At 36.9% G+C, this 21,451-nt stretch overlaps 1 protein-coding gene and 2 long non-coding RNA genes across 3 annotated transcripts; all 3 read right to left on the bottom strand.

The window, feature by feature from the left end:
• Nucleotides 1-7,843: 7,843 nt before the first annotated feature.
• LOC123887220 lies at nt 7,844-8,668 on the bottom strand. Its single transcript, XR_006801409.1, has 3 exons — nt 8,622-8,668; nt 8,297-8,416; nt 7,844-8,057 (listed from the first exon to the last, which is right to left on the bottom strand). It is a non-coding gene; the product is annotated as an uncharacterized LOC123887220 (long non-coding RNA).
• A 391-nt stretch (nt 8,669-9,059) lies between these two features.
• On the bottom strand, nt 9,060-9,863 carry LOC123887008. Its single transcript, XR_006801313.1, has 3 exons — nt 9,825-9,863; nt 9,672-9,724; nt 9,060-9,521 (listed from the first exon to the last, which is right to left on the bottom strand). It is a non-coding gene; the product is annotated as an uncharacterized LOC123887008 (long non-coding RNA).
• Nucleotides 9,864-10,933: 1,070 nt separating this feature from the next.
• On the bottom strand, nt 10,934-11,702 carry LOC123886098 (putative uncharacterized protein DDB_G0290521). Its single transcript, XM_045935437.1, has 2 exons — nt 11,502-11,702; nt 10,934-11,425 (listed from the first exon to the last, which is right to left on the bottom strand). The coding sequence occupies exons 1-2, from the start codon at nt 11,700-11,702 to the stop codon at nt 10,934-10,936; spliced, it is 693 nt and encodes a 230-aa protein (XP_045791393.1).
• Between the last annotated feature and the right edge of the window lie 9,749 nt (nt 11,703-21,451).

Here is a 21,451-nt window from a genome sequence, read left to right as displayed (position 1 = left end):
TGCTGCTGCTCCGATTGAGGCTGTGCCTGCAGAAGAGTATGAAAAGAGGGTGCGTGAAGTGTACCCCAATGTTGAGGAAGAACTAGTGGACTTCCTACATAGGTGCAAGCTAAAAAACTCTGAGGTGATGCTTTGCCCTAGATGCAGTGCTGTGTGCGACAAAGAGGCCACTGCAGGCCTTCAAAATGTTGTGCCTTATGTTGAAAACAAGAGAAAATGGCCAAAAGCTAGGCCAAACCAAAAAGCTTGGCCATATAAAGGAGCCAATTGGGGAAAGCCCATTACTAAAGGTCTTTCGATCCAGCAAAGGCTAGGGCCCCAAAACACTTTCAAACCATCTGGGAGAGCACCCATTAACCAATGGGTAAGCGGGCAGTATGTGACTTTCAATCGGAGAATGATGGAAAATGGAAGTTCTAGCAATGTAAATGTGAACATTGTGTCTGAACCTAAGGGTTCAAAAGTGGTAGCTGGAAAGGAAACAGTGAATGCTGCCACAGAAGTCAACAAGTACTCTTATAGGAACAACTATAAGGAAAAAAATCCTATGACTCGCACTCAGTGGCGATGGTTTCAGAGGAAAAAGAAGTTGGCAGGAAAGGATGCTGAGGCTGGGGGCAAGACTGTTGTGGCCCAGAAAGCTGAAATGGCCAAAAGGCCAGTGAAAGAAAGGCTTTCCATAGTATTGGAAGAGCCAACAGTTGAAGCTGCCAAAGAAGTGGTAGAAGGTGAGGATGACATGGATGATGATGATCTCTTGGATGAGGGATCAGATTTCGATGTGATGGTTAATGTGGTGTCTATCTTGCCTTTAGAGTATGATGTGCCTACAGAGGTCAATGAGTTAGAAGAGGACTTTGAGGCTCTCGATTTGGCTGACCACAAGCCAATGTGTTACTATGTGATGCAAAATGGTTGTGTCGAAGAACAAAAAGCTGTCTTCGAGAAGCCAGACTTGGGAATGCAAAACCACTTGAAAGCTCTATTTATCAGAGCAAAAGTGAATAATGTGGGAATAAACAAGGTTTTAGTTGATGGTGGAGCTGTAGTGAACATCATGCCCCATTTCATGCTGAAGAAATTAGGTCTTTATGACACAGACCTTCATTCCCACAACGTGGTACTGGCCAATTATGAAGGCAAAACTGGTCATTCCCTGGGGGCAGTGCAATTAGAAGTGTGTGTGTTGGTAGCACAGTTCGAAAGACCCTGTTCATGGTCATTGCTGCTAAACCCAATTACAATTTGCTATTGGGAAGGGAATAGATTCATGGTGTTGGGGCTGTTCCCTCAACCATGCACCAGAGATTAATCATCTGGAGAGAAGATGGTTTAGTCGAAAATGTAGAGGCAGACCAGAGTGCATATGTTTCAGAGACAGGCACTGTGACTTTACAAAACTTTGACAAGAACCTAGCTTCATTTGCTCCTTGTGGTGAGCAATATGCTGCCTTCGATCCAAATGAAGTGGTGTCAAAGAATGTATACCACTCAGTCAAACTGCATCCAACCCATGGCTTTTGTTGGGAAAGGGAAGACATAGAGAAGCCCTTATCTGAGGATGCTTACCCACCAGCTTCTGGGTGGGTCAATTTCAACGAGTATGATGATTAAGTCCCCAGCATGGGATCGAATTACGGCTTACGCAGCCGAGAATAGAATCAAAATGGCTCTCGAGGCCATTAGTTCACAAGAAGATATGGCTGTCGAAGCCAATGTTAACTTAGAAGATAGACTGGCCTTGGAGACTAGTGACGTGAATGATGGAAAAAAGCAAAGGTTAGATTGCATCTATGATGATGAACCTTTGGGTTTTGAAAAGGATCCACACAGTTCGATTCAGAGAATGCAAGCCCAAGATCCTTTGCAAGAAGTTGATATTGGAGATGGCTCTGTCAAAAGGCCAACTTATATTAGTGCCAATATTGATCCAAGCTTAAGAGAAAGAATGGTTGAACTGCTTAAGAGCTACAAAGATTGCTTTGCATGGGACTATAATGAAATGCCTGGGCTAAGCAGAAATTTGGTAGAACATAGGCTACCTCTTCGACTAGATAAGAAACCTGTGAAGCAGCTTCCAAGGAGGTTTGCGCCAGAAATCATGACAAAGATCAAGGCAAAAATTGAAAGGTTGCTCAAGTGCAAGTTCATTCGAATAGCCAGGTATGTAGAATGGTTAGCCAATATTGTTCCTGTCATTAAGAAAAATGGATCACTTAGGGTTTGTATAGACTTTAGGGATTTGAATAATGCTACACCAAAAGATGAATATTCTATGCCTGTAGCAGAAATGTTAGTTGATTCAGCAGCAGGACATGAGTATTTAAGCATGTTAGATGGCTACTCAGGCTATAATCAAATTTTTATTAATGAGGATGATGTGTCAAAAACTGCATTTCGTTGCCCTGGTGCCTTAGGCACTTATGAATGGGTAGTAATGCCTTTTTGCTTGAAAAATGCTGGAGCAACATACCAAAGAGCCATGAACTTAATTTTTCATGATTTCATCGAAATATTTATGCAAGTTTATATTGATGACATTGTTGTGAAATCCTCTTCTCAGGATGAACACATAGATCATCTTAGAAAATCATTCGAAAGAATGAGAAAATGTGGATTAAAAATGAATCCACTAAAATGTGCTTTTTGTGTACATGCAGGAGATTTCCTTGGTTTTGTTGTGCATAAAAAGGGCATAGAAATTAACCAAAACAAGACAAAGGCTATCATGGAGACGAAGCCTCCAGGAACAAAGAAACAGCTTCAATCCTTGCTAGGAAAAATCAATTTCTTGAGAAGGTTTATATCAAACCTAAGTGGTAAAGCTCAACCATTTTCTCCATTGTTAAGACTCAAGAAAGACGACGTATTCGAATGGGGAACAGAACAGCAAAGGCATTTGATGAGATTAAGGCATATTTGTCGAAGCCTCCAACTTTAATGCCTCCCATTCGAAATAAAGCAATGAAGTTGTATATTGCAGCATCAGATTCGACTATTGGAAGCATGCTCGCGCAAGAGGATGAAAATGGCGTAGAAAAAGCTATTTACTATCTATGTAGGATTCTAAATGATGCTGAAACTAGATATAGTTCGATTGAAAAGCTTTGTCTATGTTTGTATTTTTCTTGTACCAAACTTAAGCAATATATCAAGCCAGTTAATGTTTATGTTTATTCTCACTTTGATATCATTAAGCATATGTTATTAAAACCAATTTTGCATAGTCGAATCGGAAAGTGGGCTTTGGCTTTGACTGAATACTCATTAACTTATCAACCTTTGAGGGCTGTCAAAGGCCAAATAGTTGCTGACTTCCTTGTTGATCATTTAGTAGCCGAAGTTACAATAACATATGTAGATTCTGAGCCTTGGACTTTATACTTTGATGGCTCGAGACATAGACATGGTACAGGAATTGAAATCTTAATTATTTCTCCTTTAAGAATTCCAACAAAGTTTAAGTATAAGATTAACGGGACTTGCTCCAATAATGAAGCTGAGTACGAGGCTTTAATTGCATGCCTAAAGATTCTTTTAGACCTGGGGGCAAAACACGTTAAAATCAGAGGAGATTCGGAGTTAGTAATAAAGCAGTTAACAAAGGAGTATAAGTGCATTCAAGAGCATTTGATGAAATACTTTGTTATTGCTTTCTCCTTACTAAAACGTTTCGATGCATGTGATATTCAACATGTACCTCGAGTCGAGAACCAGGAGGCAAATGATTTAGCTCAAATCGCTTCTGGTTACAAGTTAACAAGGGAAAAATTAGAGGAATTAGTTGAGATCAAAGAAAAGCTAATCACATGTGAAGCAATGCCCCATGTATCGACAACATCTGAACAGCTGGGGGCAAACGAACAAAGTGTCGAGACCAATTCCGAAATGGTGGATGCACACTTTGATGAGTTGATGACAGAAGTCTTCGTCATTGATAACTTGACTGACAATGATTGGAGACAACCCATTGTTAATTACTTGGAAAATCCAACAGGTGTAACTGAAAGAAAGGTTAAATATAGAGCCTTAAGTTACACAATTATTGGGAATGAGTTATTTAAGAAAACACCTGAAGGGGTTTTGTTGAAATGCCTTAGTGAAAACGAGGCATATGTAGCAATTTCCAATGCCCATAGTGGGGCTTGTGGTGCTCATCAAGCAGGCCACAAAATGAAATGGCTTTTGTTTCGACAAGGGCTATATTGGCCATCTATGCTTAAGGATTGCATAGAATATGAAAAGGGTGTCAAGAGTGTCAAAAACATGCAGGGATACAGCATGTTCCAGCGAGTGAATTGCACTCGATTGTCAAACCTTGGCCTTTTAGAGGCTGGGTCTTAGATTTAATTGGTGAGATTAGGCCAGCTTCATCAAAGAATCAACGTTATATATTGGTTGGAATCGACTATTTCACCAAATGGATAGAGGCTATAGCTCTAACAAATGTGGATCAAGAAGCTGTGATCAACTTTGTCCAAAACCATATTATTTATAGGTTTGGGCTTCCTGAAACGATCACTACAGACCAAGGAATAGTGTTTGTTGGTCGAAAGATGCAAGATTTTGCTGAACAAGCAGGCTTCAAATTAATAACTTCGACGCCTTATTATGCTCAAGCAAATGGACAAATTGAAGCAGCCAACAAGGTCATAATTGGTTTAATTAAAAGACACATTGCTCAAAAACCAAAGAATTGGCACAAGACTTTAGATCAAGTTCTATGGGCATGCAGAAATTCTCCTAAGGAGTCAACAGGTTCGACGCCTTTTCGACTAACTTATGGTCATGATGCTGTGTTGCCTGTTGAAATAATGATGCAATCAATTCGAGTGCAAAGGCAACTGGAATTACCTCCTGACCATTATTGGAATTTAATGTTAGATGAGTTAGTAGATGTGGATGAGGAGAGGTTGCAAGCGTTGGATGCTTTAGTGCGACAAAAGGAAAGAATTGCCAAGGCATACAATAAAAAGGTTAAGTCTAAAACCTTCGACTTAGGGGATTTAGTTTGGAAAGTTATTCTTCCCATGGGTAGAAGAGATAGAGTCTTTGGGAAATGGTCACCTAATTGGGAAGGGCCAATTAAAATTTCCCAAATATTATCAAATGGGGCTTACGAGATTGAAGAATTAACTCCTGAAAAACGTTCAGTCAACATGAATGGCAAATATTTGAAAAAATACAAGCCAATTTTGCAAGAAGTATGCATAAAAAAATGAATAACGCAAAGATTTAAAAGATTGCGAAATGGTAAAAGAAATTGCCAAGAAAAACGAAATTTTTATTCATTACAATCTACATTACAACCAATCATTCAAGAATGTTCAAGAAAGTATAAAAATGGTTGAATGTTGCAGGGTAACCACTTAGGGTTTACCCTGGACTTGAGCTTTTACATCCTTCGAATCAGAACTGGAGAGTTCTGAAACCTGAGATTCTTCTTTCTCAGAAGAAGGAGTCCCTGGGTATTCTTCGTCAGGCTCCCAGGTGCTAAGGAACTCAATGTAATCCTCATCTTCATCATCTGAGCTGGAGCTTGAAGAATCAGAAGATAGAATAATTGTTTCTATCTCCTTATCTTTTGCCCTCCTAGGGCGATGAATTTTGGTGCGTGGAGGCTTGAAAGCTGGTGTCTTGGTTCTTCCTCTTCCAAGAGGACGTTGAAGGCTTGAGTCTTGGGTGGAAGAAGACGAGTTTTTCTTGTTATCCATCCTTTTTCAAAGAGGTATTGATACGTTGGTATGTGATGGGTGATGAGAAGAAAGAGTCTTAAGCGCAGTTATTTATAGAGGAGCTCAGTGTGCGTTTAATGCTCATGTGGTTACAACTAACCATGGTCAGTTTCATAGGGAAATGTCGTTTCAATAAATGCCCAAAGTTGTGTAATCAGTTATGTTGACCGCTTTGGAAACCTGTTTGCTTTATCCTTTACAGAATGACATTAATTAGACTTGGGATAATAACCAAAAGAGGGAAAGCAAATATTGACAGAACTTGAGAATAAAACACTTAGGCAAAATATAAACACGCGACATTTAAAACCAAAAGTAGGCATACATTAAAGGAGCATGCCTGAAATTGTTCGACAATACCCAATGTTAAAATTTACAAACGAAACATCAAAAAGTCAAATTTGGTAAATTACAAAGTCCTAAGGTTGTTGCTGTGACGGCGAGGGGGGTTTTCGATTAGCTGCTTGAAATTGATAATATTGGTTTCGAATGGAAACCAACTTACGCTGCAGCATCTCTTTCTCATTGGTAAGGCGCTCAACCTGCCTCTGAACAGCTAAGCCATCACTGTAGTGTTGGATTCCCTCATGTGCTAGCTCATCAACCCTGGCCCTTTGCGCTTCGACAGCCACTGCAGCAAGTTTCTCCATTTTGACCCCCTCTTGTCGAATTTTCTCTTGCAGCGCCTCAATCTCAGATTGCCATTGGGCAATGTTGTTCTCACAGGTTACAAGCTGTTCGAGAGCATCAGAAGAAGCGGCTTTAATCCTTGTGACTTCTGCATTACAACTGGATGCCTGTTCGAAATGGCGTTGTTGTGCAGCAAGCTGAGATGTTAGAAGTTCGCTAGTTCTGGCCAAAAGTTGGGTTTGGCTAACAAATTGTTCTAAGTAGGCTTCAGCTTGAGTAACCAAGAGGAACATTGCTTCGTTAGTCATTGGATTTTGAAGCTTGTGGAAAAGGGCTTTAATGTTGTAATATATGGAGGAGCCACGTTCAAGTAAGCCCAACATATCCCCCTGAAGAATTTCTCGCCTGAACCTGATTTCATGCCCAAATTGCTCTTGCTCGAGCAAGTTCTCCTTGTCTTCAGCAGTGGAACTAGAGGCACCATGGCTTGAAAGAAGTTTTTTAAGTGCGTCTGCTGGGGTTAAATCCTTCAATTCCTTAGCAAGTTCAGCTGGCAGGACAACGGTATGAGGTGGCTTCGAAACAGAGGTACCTTCTTCACCAAACGAATCACCAGTGTGGGAATCGCTATCATCAGAGTCGAAGGTACACTATTACAAATAAGCCCCTTTAATAGCGCTTTATTTTACTTTTAATAGCGTTTTAAAGCGCTATTACTGATAGCGCCCACATTACCTATAATAACGCTTTATTGAATAAGCGCTATTAAAAGTCCTTCTTTTTTAAAAAAAAAATTAAAAAATTATTAGGCTATACGTTGAATATAAAATAAAGAGCCAACAAATTTCATTGATTGTAATCAAACACCACAAAAGGCATTCAAACAGTGTACCATACTAAGTATTGATTAGAAAATATGCTACTCAAATCTAATTACAAATTACTAGAATACAATATGGATATCTTCAAATCCAAATACAATTTGCATTTAAACTATAATCAATATATGAATTACAGAGCATATAGATGCATTGCTAAGCCTTAGTAAGCAATGAGTTGGAAAAATCACAAAACTAACTAAATAAAAAAAAAAAGACACCATTGATTCACCAAAAATACCTATGTCCTAGACCATGAGTTATTATTGACAGCCACAAACTCCAGTAAAACACCTGCTGATATTATAGTCTAACAGAGCAGAAAATTTGCCGCAGAGCAGAGAAAAAAGAACAAACTCTGCGGCACCTGTGAGGTCCCAACTAGACTGAAGGGGAGCGACTTTGCTGAGAGGGTTTTGAGCTACTTCCAAATGCATGAACTAACCACACTCAAATCAAACAAAATAAAGTGAGATTTTGAAGTGATAAAGAAAGAGAGTAAGAGTCTAAACTTACTTGACGTCTTCGACGAAGGTGCGAGCAATCTCCTTGTGTGGCAGTAGCTTCTTCCTCTGTGTGAGAAAATAAAGGAGAAGGAAAACAAAGTTGAGTTAAAATTCAGGAAAAAAAACCACAAGTCAATCTAGTTAAACATTTTCACATTTGAACAAAAGAAAACAAAGATGAAAAAAACCACCAACACCTTTGTATTAGTTAGGCCTTTACTTAGCGTAGCTAGAAACAAAGGACCACATTGCAGAAAACTAACCAAATAGTTGCCAAAGAAGCATAGTTTAACACCATCTCCAATTCCCTAACATCATCAATATTTAGTAACAGATTAATTCAAATCATCATATCATAGAGACTAAAACATGCTAAATCAAAAATTAGTGATTTTGCAACAATTAAAGTATCACAACTTATCGTTATCCGGAACATTAATCGTTCAAAAAAACCTTCTAACATGTTTGAATCTGTAAAATGATTATAACATCATATGCAAATCAAGATGCAAGAAAAAGTTAACCAAGACCACGACACCTAACTCACCCTTAAAGCACCACCAAATTGAGGAGGTCAAATTGTCTTGCATTCTTTTCCCTCTGCTATTTTCCAAACAAGCCAGCATGCACCTTTCTCATGTTAACCAGAAGTTATAATGCAGAAATTCTGCAGCAAGCCATCCAAAAAGCGCAAAAAAAATATTAAAATGAACATATATAAAACAACTCCTTTAAAGACCAAAAAAATCAAACAAGAACCGACTGCTACTGTTATACTTAGGTTTAAATCAACCATTTGAGCGAAACATAATGTGTTTTCTCAAATGAATTGAGCCAAAAAACTGAAATATTATATCAATTCAATTTCATACCTTAGTACTTTTGGCCCGTTGATCACATTAGTGATCATATAGACAACTCATTCCTTCTTCACCACATCTAACATATCCCTAGAGTATGTACGAGATTAGTGGCAACCAAAGTACTACAAGTAAAAAAAAACATAAAATTGAGTTAGAATTGAATTTCAAACTAATTCTTAGGAAACTATTGCACTAACATAAAAAAACTTGACTCAAATTCCTTAGAATTGTTCTATTCTCTATTCTTAACAAATTGGGGCTCTTTAGTTGTGATTTTAAATTGAGTAAAGTCAAGTTATTTTCCCGTTATTACTGTGATGCTTATGTTCTTTTATTGTTGAACACATGGTAAGGAAACATTACAACACTTGCATAATATAGCAGGACACTATCCAAACAAATGACCATATCATCAAACACCAAAGCAGACTATCAAAGTTAGAGGAACAAATTCAAGGTATATTAACAATACAAAGTAATGCAATCATACAATAACCTACTGAACATAACAGATCAAAATCACAACTAAATAACTATTGTTCTTCACACCAATTGATTATAAAGGTACCCATTTATGAGAAATTGAGAAAATTGAAATTTTAACAAATTGAGGTTTTAGGATTCAGCTGAAAAAGGAGAAAAGAATAGGAGAAAATTGGAATACTCACTTTACCTTAGATTTTCAAATACACCTATAAGCTTACAATTGGTAGAGAATTGAAGATTGAGGATTTGAGGTAGACACTTCTGATCTTGCTTATTTGAGAATTTGAAGAGGAAGAGAGAAAGAATATGTGATTGTTTGAGGTTAACAATTCTGTACTTTTTTCTTTCTTTTCAGTATATAAATTTTTTTTGGAAACATCTGGTGTGGCTAAAGTCACACTCAGCCCCTACATGTGTCCGTCCCTGCATAGAAGTGAAAAAATTCAACAAAACAATGCATTTCGGTCAGCTTGTATTCTAAAGTCTCATTTAAAATGACTTAAAGGAAATCTAACAAACGTATCTTGAACAAATGTGAATTTGAAGTATCATAGGAGTAGTATGCCTCATTACATTTGTTAACATCCCATGTCCTCCACTTCTGGCAAAGTTCATAGTAACATGATCTGAAACCAAATAAGTTCGCAATATTTGTTAGGAGTTAGCCTCAACTATATGGATATAAATAAAAACAGAGGAATGATAGAAACCGTGAAATTGGTGTACCATGTCGGTGGTATATGAAGCTATCAAATGTATATTTAGCCAGCTAGCTTTTAAATATCAGTGGATAAGCTTCCAACTACTACCACACAGAATGAAATAAAATCACCAGTCTACAGTAATCAAAAAATTTGATCACACAACACTGGTAACATAAAATCAAAGATGAAATTCAAAAGAGTAACAATTGGGGAATGAATCAAGCTCAAAGAGGGCTGCCACATTAACATTAGCTTTATGACTATTTCAACCATTATCAAGAAGCACAATACATCAAACCAAACCGAGGCGTAACAATTTAAAGGAAACACGGAGAAAAGACACAATCCCTCGGCCAAACCCAACAAAAACACACAGCCATACCAAACCAATTAAAGCACAAACCAACAATATCCTCAAACAGCAGACACCTCCTCTGACACCACTGAAACAACAGCAAAACCCCAATATAAACATGCAGCAGACACAATTTAAATGGCAAGAAAACAAACACAGCTTGAAATTAAAAAATACTAGTAATACTGGTTAATATTAACAATCATCATCAATCAAATCAACAATTAACAATCCCATATAATATGAATCAATGAAATTAAAATTAAAATAAAAGATAAACCCAATCAAAACAGTGGGTTACATAGAGAATTGTCGTTACCCAATCAATGAAAATGTTGAGATATAACTATATAAGGTTGTTACACAGAGAATCGCGAAATTTAGGGTTCGATGGAGGTGTTTTGGGCCGAAACGAAGGACATAAGGTTCGACGAAGATTGAGGTTGAACGAGGGTATAAGGAATTAGGGTTCGGCGGCAAGGTGGAGATGGAGGATTGACAAGATGGCATTGATCAGGAATTAGAGTAGAGAAAGAGGAGAGTTGGAAGTTGGAACCATGGAACTGTGAGTAGGAACGATGCAGTTGTGTGAGAGTAGGAGATAAGTTTTTTCTTAAAAAAAATTGATCTATTTTTTTTTATTATTCATCAACCAAGGGGTCAAAGGTTCGACACCCAGCCATAACAGTTTTTTAATTTATTAATTTGCTTTACTATAGCGCTTATGCAAAAACGCGCTATTATAAAGCTCTGTTTCTATGTTTTAATAGCACTTTTTAAATAAGCGCTATTAAATAGGCGCTATTAAAGCTCTTTTTTGTAGTAGTGGTATTAGCATTCATTGAGTCAGAATCATGGCTTGGCCCACTTGGTTGGGGTTGATTCGTAGTAGAATGCTCACCATCAAATGATGGCCTCTGCTCAGTGGAAAGGTTGGCAGCATGATCAGCTTGAACGTTGGTTGGAGGATCACTGGCAGTCGACACTTGAGCTGGATTTGACAAAGGGTTCTCTTGTGTTAGGCCCTGATCATCCTTAATCTCTTCATTGTTAAGCTTAAGAGTGTCATCCTCTGCGCCATGAGGTGGTGAGCCAGTGGTTTTAGGTGATGGTGTCCTGTTGGGGATAGCGGTGTCGACAGCTTGAGGGGATGAAGCCTTTTCTAGCACAGTTTCATGCTGCACACCAGTTGGCTCTTCGACCACTTCTTCAGCCACTTTGCTGGGAGAAGGATTATCCTGAGGGATAGCTTGTGGAGAACCTTGTGGCTGAAATAAATAAAGTCACAATATAAATAACAAGCCCAAGAGCTAAAGAAAGGATAAGAAATAAAAAATGGCTTACTTGAGTTTGATTGTCAACAGCGGCTTCAAGCACTGAAGGTGTTTCTGTTGTGACAGCAGGAGTCTCGATAGCAGTAGTCGAAATGGGAGACTTTCTATGCTTCTTCTTCTTCTCTGTTTGCTCTGGAGGAGGGTTCTCAGGAGGCACAGGAGTGCCTGGTTGTGCCTCAACCTCAGAGGATTGGTTTTCAGGAGTAGCCATTTGGCTAGATTGTTGATCCTTCTTTTTCTTCTTTTTTTCTTGTCTTTGGTGGGTTCATCATTATGGGGAGGATCTTGTGTGGTGGCAGTGTTTGTTTGTTCAGGAATAGTCGAAAGAGCAGGTGCATCCTACAAACCACATTTCAATGAGTTTGCATTCAAATCAAAAGAGAAAGAAATCTTTGGTCAAAAGTTACCTTATCTGCAGCGCTCGAACAAGCGACTAGAGTAGGTTTTTGTTTCTTCGAAGCAGAAGGGGCTTCAGTTGAATGTGACCTTTTGCGTGAGGTAATCTGAAAAGGACATAACAAAGTTAATATGAAAATTTCATAGAAAGCTTGATGTTGATAAAAAGTAAATGCTTACTCTTAATTCAACCTTTGGTGGTGGAAGAGGAGGCTTGTTGGAGCTGCTAGAACCTGCTTTCGACTTACTCCCTGCATAAAAAGAGGTGTACATAAGGAAAAAGTACACAAGTTAAAAAGTTGTGTAAACAAAATTCGGAGTAAAAAGTTACCTCTAGTGTTCAACTTCGATTTGATTTTGTTCAGAATGGACGAGTCGAATCCATTGGAAATAGCAGTCAGCAGGGCAGTTCTGTTAACCAAGTGTCCTTCGTAATGAAGAGACCACCATTTAGAGAACTCCCAGGTGCAGGAATGAGAAGGAGCAAACACAAATGGGGTAAGCTCATAAGAAGATTTGTTGAAATGTTTAAAAAATGAATGGAATTGTGGCTCTGTCATGCCATATTTGCCTAAGCAAATTTCCCTTTCCTCCAAGTATATGCTCTTTGGGAGTATTTGGGTTAAGCCAAATTGGCGAGACACCAAGTTTGGGAAATAGCCAACCAGCCCAAAATCCCCAGAGGTCAACCCAATTCGACAAGATAAAACTGTGGGCATCAGGTAAGCACTCCAAATATTGTTAGTCACCTCTTCGAACTCTGGTGGAGAAGGAAAATCTTAAGTAAACCAAGGAGGGACAAGTGGCCTATCCACAAAGGGAGCAAAGCTGGGTTTGAACTTCTTCAGGCTGAGAAAAGCATTAAAATATTGCTGGAAGGCCACATCATAGTTAAGGCCTCTCTCCCTAGGAACCATTCTTGCTAGCCTTGTGCCTTCGATCTGGCGCGTGCGTGATTCCTCATAATATGGCTCAGGCAGGAAAAGATCAAGCTCTGTATGGAATGTGGCATTTAACCACAATTGCAGCAACCAGAAAGGGCCAGCACCTAAAAAGGTGGATCCATCACCTGTCTTCTTAATGTGCTCACAAGCATCCCTCATAGACTCATAAAGACAGCCAAGAATGAGTCGAGCAAAATTGAATTGCTGACATTCATGCAGTTGAATGGCCATAGGGATAAATTTTTTGGCCACTTGGAGGGATTGAGTGCAGAAGACATATTGAGACAGCCAGAGGGTTAAAAAAGCAACATGCTCTTCAGCACTCACTTCATCATCAGTCTTTCGATTTTCAACAATGTATTTAGAATAAGACTTGTTTCGAAAATCAAATTTAATAGGGTCAGAAGCTTTAAAGGGATCATAAGTGTCACCAAGAGGTGATAAGCCAGCAATGGCAGCAACATCCAGCAGTGTAGGAGTCATCATGCAACATTCAAAGTGGAAAGTGTTGGTGGAAGACTCAAAGAAATGTAGAGCAGCAATAATCATCTCTTGGTGGTATTTAAGGCCCGTCCTAGAAAGTTGAATAAGGTCATAAATACCACAAGCTTGCCAGATATCAGCCTTATCCTGCTGTATTCTGTCTAACCAACCAAGGTATTGGTCGTTCAAAGAAGGAGCTGATCGAAAAACCCTATTAGGAGCCTTAATATAACTGAAGTTATAGGGTTCGCTAATAAAAACCCTAGGAGTACCAAGCTTATAAACAGGAAAGATGGGTATGGTATTAGGGTTACAGTTCCTTTCATTTGGTTTAGGTCCTCCAAACGCATGCACCAGATTATTAATGGAGTAAGGAAAGATTACCTGGGTTTCCCAGACCTTTTGTAAACTAGTTCGCAGTGAAGGTTCTGGAACGACATCTTCTTCATAAGAAGAAAGAGTAGCAGTGGTCCACTTGCCGGCGTAGGGGAGGAATTTCTCAACGTTTGAATTTGATGCCACTGTTGAAGATTCAAGAACTTTGCGGAAGATGACGATTAGGGTTGAGATTGGGAATCGCGAGTTGTTTAGAGCAGTTTAGAAAGAATCTGAGAAAGGGAGAAGTTGATGATGTGGTGATGAACAAGGTTTCGGATGCTGAAAGCGTTTGAGAAAAAAGATTCAAGAGAGAAATCTCAGAGGTTGAAGAAGAAGAAGATGAACAGTTAAAAGAAACAAATTTGGGAAAAGTGTAATGGAGAGAAGATTCGCCTATTTATAGAGGCGCATGATTTGAGGATTAAAATAATCCAAAAAGGGAAAATAACAACTTCTTCAACTTCCTGTGTTGACAAGTGTCCAAATCCCTTGATAAGTGGAAAAAGAAACAAATTTTGGAGCCAATCCAAAATTTTGTATATCAGCCCAAACGATAGGAAAAAATAATTGGAAACGAAAGATATCCATTAGGACTTTCAAAAATGCCACTTCCTCCTTCGATAAGTCGAAAATGGCATTTTTGGGGGGCAATTTGTTGGGTATAAATTTGGTACTTATTAATTAAAGATAATTAGTAGGTCCATAATTTACTTGAAGGTTACATTAGTAAAATGAGGCTTTCAAATGGTGTGTCAGAGTTTCGATCATGTCGAAATGGAAGAAGGCCTCGAAGGCTTAGAAGGGCATGGTTGAGAGTGGCTTTGTAAAAAACTTGTCGAAAGTACAGATGGAGTCGAAAGGCTAGTTGGGTCAGGCCCAAAAGGAGCAGTAAAGGCCCAATAAGCATTGGCGCGCGCTGGAGGAATGAAGATTGAAAGTGGAGAACGTGGGTCGACGTGGCAAACAAAGGACCGTCTAGATGATCGAGAGGCAGTTACCACTTTGCTTTAGTATTTATACAGTTTTTCATTCAGAACAAGGGTCACAAAATTTTACACAAAACTCTCTCTGAAATTCTAAGTACTCAGCGTTCGAACGAAAGGAATATCTGAGGAGAAATGTATGTTTTGTGAACCATTCATTTGTAATTGCTTTACATTCAATGCAATTTACTTTCGAGGCGATTCGAACTAGCATTTTCTCTTATTTAAGTGTTTGCTTAAGAAACTGCTATTTCGAGGCGATTCGAACTAGCATTTTCTCTTATTATTTGAAATCGACTTAATTCTTAAGTGTTTGTTTTTCTCTCTGAAAACGAACATTCAAACGTTTTTCTAAGTAAACAAAACACAAAATTGTCCTGAGATTTACTAGTTGGTCTCGCGAGTTTAAATACTTAAACTAGCGGTTGTTTACCAAATTTCCACGTAAACACTACCCCACTTCCCGGTTTTCTGGACTCTTGACGTATGACCTGTAGTCCGGATAATCGTCATTCTCTTAAAAAAACAATAAAATCAATTTCAACCCATCAAACATTATTTTCACGCCCGTGTGCGTTCAATTATTTTTTCTAGAGCGGATATCATCGCCCAAGTGCGAGTCCGTCTTCTCAATCAAATATTTCTTCGCCCAAGCGCGGCCTAAAATATTTTCATAAATAAAATCAACCAACCAACAATCATTTTCTACTCAGAACTACGGGGCTTTGAGTTTCCCATCGCACCAGGGAATACGTAGGAGCAGGATTCAACATCTTATCGAGCCCATTAATAAAAAACTAATTTTTTCCCCACATGTAAATAATTCCGATAATTAATAAAAGCAAGCAGATAAATTAAAACACTCTTTTAACCCTGAAATTAACGAGAAGGTTCCCGTTGAGTACAACGGATGTGAGGGGTGCTAACACCTTCCCCTCACATAATCGACTCCCGAACCCGGAAATGGTTCCGACGACCATCTCTCCATTCTTTCATAGGTTTTATCGATATTTTCCTTTTCCTTCAGGAATAAATAAAGTTCGGTGGCGACTTTACTGTTTAAGCGAGCGTTTTACGCCCGCTCATTTTTCCACCCGCTTCACCACCCACAAACTAGTGGGCAAGTAGAAGTATCAAATCGAGAAATTAAAAGAATTCTAGAAAAAACTGTTGCTACTAGAAAAGATTGATCTTATAAACTCCCCGATGCTCTATGGGCCTATAGAACAACGTTTAAAACCCCTATAGGGACCACACCTTTTCAATTAGTCTATGGAAAATCGTGCCATTTACCTATAGAACTCGAACATAAAGCCTTTTGGGCCATTAAGGCACTAAACATGGATTACCAGGCGGCGGGGGAGAAAAGAATTCTTGATCTCCACGAGCTCGAAGAAATTCGAATGAATGCTTATGAAAATGCTAAAATTTATAAAGAAAGAACTAGAAAATGGCATAATAAGCGAATACTAAAAAAAGAATTCAAAGTAGGTGAGCTAGTGCTTCTGTTCAATTCTAGACTAAAACTTTTCCCTGGAAAACTCCGTTCCCGATGGTCCGGACCTTTCACAATAGTTAGAATTCTCCAAAACGGTGCTGTTGAAATAAAGAATGATTTAAACCAAATGTTCACCGTAAACGGGCAGCGCCTCAAGCACTATTTCAAATCTAACAATTTGGATTCTAAGTTCTAATTAATCCAAATAATTCGTCGAGCCAACGACGTTAAACAAAAGCGCTACGTGGGAGGCAACCCATGACCCTTTTTTTTTTGCATGCTTTTATCTTTTATTTTTCTCTCTTTGTGACTAATAAAGCTCCCACGCACATTTCTCAAAATGTTGTCGCTGGTGGGGGCACCAACATCGTTACACCTGCACATACTACACATCTTTTCTAACACTTTTGCAGGCGGATCCTCCTCATCGAGATAGCGTACCATCGATGGTGTGCTCTATGAAATGAACGCTCAAAGTGCTATCCAAAAGGAATGCGATGGACTCTTTTATGCGATGCACCAGCTACAAGAGGAGATGTTGGACCGAATGCAGTTCATGCAAACCCAAAAATTCTTCAAACCCAACATAAGATGCAGGGCTGTTGCCACAGGTTTTACACTCCAATTCTACTCTTGAGTCACAACAGTGAGGACACTGTTGGATTTAAGTTTAGGGGAGTATTCTACTATCTTTATTTATTTTTAGTTTTTAGTTATTTGAATTTTTATTAGTTTATTTTTCCTTCCGCATAACAAAAAAATTGAATTTATAGTATATTCTTTGGTTTTCTAAATTTTTCCTTTTCTTGAGCCAAATTAAAAAAATTTCCAAAAGAATTAGGATAATAGCTCACTTAGAAAGTATATAGGTTAAGAAAGGACGAGAAGCTAAGTTAAGGAAATTAGGGAATTTTACAACAATATCGGTATTTTTCCAACACCCAGAAGTCTCCCTAGTATAGATATCAATTTGAATAACCACTGTGCCAAAATCTCTTGATTTAAATTTGTGGAATCCTTTAGTAGTTTATCTATCCAGTCGGACACCATCTATAAAGTCACACATTAAGTAGGTTTGTCGATGAATATAAGCGAATCATCTAAGCAAATTCTTAAGGTCATACTGTGGTAATACGGTTAAACCTTGGAAATATATATATATATATATATATATATATATATATATATATATATATATATATATATATATATATACATGAATATTGCTTATAAAAGTAATACAAAAAATATTGCATCATCGAGCCAAATTGCGAGTTGAAAAAGATGAAAAAAGACGCTAACCGATTTTCTTACATGTGTGTGACATAGATAAAGGGTCTTAATGTGAATGTCTAGAATGAAAAAGGATGAAACAAAGGAGAAGATTTAGATTTTAGTACAACGGCATGATCCAAATTCGGTATGTATAAGAGGGAGAACTTTGTGTGTCGTTGAAATACCCTTCTTGATTGTATAAAGAACCTAACTAAATAATCTTAGCCGATTTGAATTTCTGACCACGTATAAGTACTTGTGATGTTATTTTTCTCTAAGTCTGTGTGTGTGAGTTGCTTCGCATTTCAAATGTTTTCTATATGCAAGCTAAATTGCTTGAGGAAAAGCAATGGTTCAAGTTTAGGGGAGTTTGATACACCTAAAAAGATGCTATTTATTTAGTTAATTTACTATTATATTTTATATGTTTTTATTTCGATTTCGAAGTTTTACTATATAAATAGTTACTTATTTCTCGTATTTTAAATAAACAGATAAAAAGTGTACGAGTTGAAGAAAGGAGCGAAAATGAACTGAAAAGGAGCAAAAAATGGACAAAAAGGCCCCACATGTGCAGCCAATTGGGCCACACATGTGCAGCCCATCAAGAAGCCCAAGCCAACCATAATGCCGCTCGCCAGCAAAGGCATAATGCCGCTCGCCACTTGCAGCCCAGTGGCGGTCGCCACATCCAATCTCCAGCCGTCCAATACAATTTAAATCGTGTGGCGTTCGCCACACCTGCAATTAGTCCCACATCGGTAATTTGCAATGTTTTGTCCCCTAGCTACTACTATAAATATGTGTCCTTTCTTACACTTTAGACACACACCAACTTGTAACAGTTGAGGAAGAGAATTGAGACTTAGATTATTTCTTGGTTTCTTCTCTTAGTTTAATATTTGTATTTGCTACTGTTGCGCTGTCGGTGTCCGTACTCAAGATTTCTTTTATTAATTCAGGTTCTTTATTTTATTTTATTTTCTTTATTTTTATTTTTATTTTATTTTTTCTGTTTTTATTTAATGTCTTTATTTTTATTTATTTATTTTATGCCTTTATTTTTAGTTATGTCTAGCTAAATTTAGCATTGCTAGGATGTGTAGTTAGTAACTAAAGTAGAATCAATAAAGCGACAGCGTGAGATTTCTACTAGATAGTAAAAACTGAACATTAGTTCTAGTTCGCAGCGACAGTTGGGATTAGAGTTAATTAAATTATATTGTTTTTCAAAGAGTATTTTATTAGCGGGTGTGAGAACGAGAGTTAAGCACCACCTTTATATTATATAATGCTGATCAAGATTTGCGACAGCTGAGATTAGTATTTTTAAATCAATATAGTTTCAGAAATTTAACAGTTTGTTTAGCACGAATTAAGTATTGAACCCTGTGAAGCAACTAATAGCACGTCCTAGCAATATTTTATTTACATATTAAAAATCTAAAAAAATATTTATTTCTCTTATTTTAATTATTCAAAACCCTTTAAATCATTAGCCTTAGATTTACAAAGCAACACTAGATAACGGTAGGTCGATTATTGGTCCTTTGGGTTCGATAATCTTTTAAAACTACGCAAAACAACTGTATACTTGCAGTTAAGTTGATAAACACGCGATCAAGGGTCATTTGGTTTGAGTAAAATAGTGGGAGCATATTTAATTAAAGACCTGGTTAAATATGTTTTAATCATGATACAAATATTCTTATTTTCGTAATTAGATATATTTGGCATATATTTTATATTTTACTGTAAAATGTCCTTACGAAGGATAAAACTTCTGAAATGAGTTTCTGAATTTGTACATGTATTGAGAATTGCTCTCTCAAATACTAGAAAACTGCTAATGAATTTGAAAGAGTTAACGTTAAAGAAAGAAGTAAGACTTCTTCGTAGACCTTGTTAGAGAAAGGTAAATTATCCACTTTTCATCTCAGGTATATGATACAAGATGTTAATTTCATATTTGTTGAAATATGAAGTTGTTTTGAAGAAGTGAAAATTTGACTATTGATAAAGTTAACCTACGTTTAAATGAAATAGTTTCATTGGTCGTAGAAGTTGAGTTTGACATGGAACCTAATAATTGTTATTAAGTTTCATTTAATAATAGAAGCTATTGAACCTAAACTTTGTATTGACAAGAAAATGATTGCTTGTTTGAATAATAGACAAGTATTGTTACATTATCCAAACAATGCTTTCTATTATAGTGTTCTAATCAAATAATGGAATAGAGTTCCATCAACTTGATAACCTTATCTATAACAAACATGAAAAAGGAATCAAATAGGATTTGAACCTTATGGCCATATTGTTTAGTATTAATAACTGAGACACATTTCTGGATTCCATGGATAGGAATTTTGGACTCATTTGATTTATATCATTTGAAGGATGTAAGTCCCACTTTAGAAAATAGTTCAGTATGTCAACTACCAACTAAAGTGAAGTCACATTTGATCTATTTGAACTATATACATATGAGATGTATATGGACCACTACACTTGTTTGCTAGATATAATTTTGTTTCTCTTGCTTCATTACTAATAAGATTAGTAGATGTGAATGCGTGTATTTAACATGTATTAAAATTCTTTGAATTTGTTCAAAGAATCCGTGAATGAAGTAATGAAATAATTTAAAAATAAAAAATAAAAATACTAAGACCATGTGAGCATGTCGTGATGGTTAATATATAATAAGGAGTATAATATTACTATTTATATTACATCATGTTTGACATGATTACATATAAGATAGTTTGTTTATATCTCAATAACTCTTTACCCACAACAAAGTTCAATTAAAAGAAATCATAAAGACACCATATTCGATATGGAGGTAAGAGTACCTAGTTTGATTTTATGATAGTTTGGATTGTAAGGTTTATTAGATAAACTTAATTCCGACTTGAATGATTATATATTTGTGGAGGTATCCTAAAGAAACTTAGGGATGCTAATTCTACAACACTCTCTATGACAAAAGTTGTTTTGTTACTAGAATCGAAATATTCCTTTAGAAGAAATGTGTCTCTAAAAGAGACAGTAGGAGTGATGTAACACCCTCAATTTTATTTAATTAATTGGAATCCTTATTTTGATTTATTTTATGAGCTATTTTTAGTTATCTAATTAAGTTATAAATTTTATAAATATTGTATGATTTTAAAATGTGAAGTGACCAAATAAACGAGTATGTTAGTATTGACCAATTGATAAACTTACTAATAAATTATTTTATTTTATTGACTCACTAAGCTTATGAAGAATTAAAACATGTTACTATGATTTATTAGTGAACCAAATATCCGTTTCATACTTCAACGTAATTCTCTTCTTAAAAACAATAAATATAGGAATAAATACCACTTATTTCACCCCTTGCTATCACGTTACTTTTCCAGCGGATGCATGTACTAATGAATTGGCAATAGATTGGCAATATTGCAATGAGTACACTATGATGTGAATCTCTACAAATTGATACCAACTTTAAGTATTGTTTGATGACCACCTTATATGCCCATCAATTCCTTTTATCATGAACTTTCTTTGCCCATTCATGGAAAATTATTCCATTTCCTTTTGTGCTCACTGTTGTTTTAATGTGTAAAATCAAATCCTATCCATGTTAGTTAGTTATAGTTTGTTATAACTAAACTAATAGTTAGTTGGAGAAGTTAGTTAACCACTTCATTATGGTTAAGCTAACTTGTAACACAAGTTAAGAGATTAGTTAGGAGTTAGTTTCAATTTTTGTCTATATAAAGCTATTAGCACATAGCTTATTGTAACTCTCATTCACTCTTGTTTTCATTAATAAAATCTCTTATCTTTCTCCCACATTGATTCATCACATTCATCTTCTAGTTTCTTAGTTTTTCTTCTTCAACTGGTTTGTGCACTAACAAATTGGTATCCAGAGCCTTTAGGTTCCTTGTGTAGCAGCACAAGATTCAGTTTCTTGGGTTGAATTCATCAACATTCAGTAGCA

Source organism: Trifolium pratense, linkage group LG5 (assembly GCF_020283565.1).
Source record: "Trifolium pratense cultivar HEN17-A07 linkage group LG5, ARS_RC_1.1, whole genome shotgun sequence".
Lineage (NCBI taxonomy): Eukaryota > Viridiplantae > Streptophyta > Magnoliopsida > Fabales > Fabaceae > Trifolium > Trifolium pratense.
This window is presented reverse-complemented; position numbering and strand designations above follow the sequence as displayed.

Excerpts from the sequence above, each read along its gene's own strand:
- LOC123886098 (XM_045935437.1), bottom strand. The coding sequence starts at position 11,702 with ATGGCTACTCCTGAAAACCAATCCTCTGAGGTTGAGGCACAACCAGGC. Across the intron at positions 11,426-11,501 it reads CTGTTGACAATCAAACTCAA|CCACAAGGTTCTCCACAAGC; the intron begins GTAAGCCATTTT and ends TATTTATTTCAG.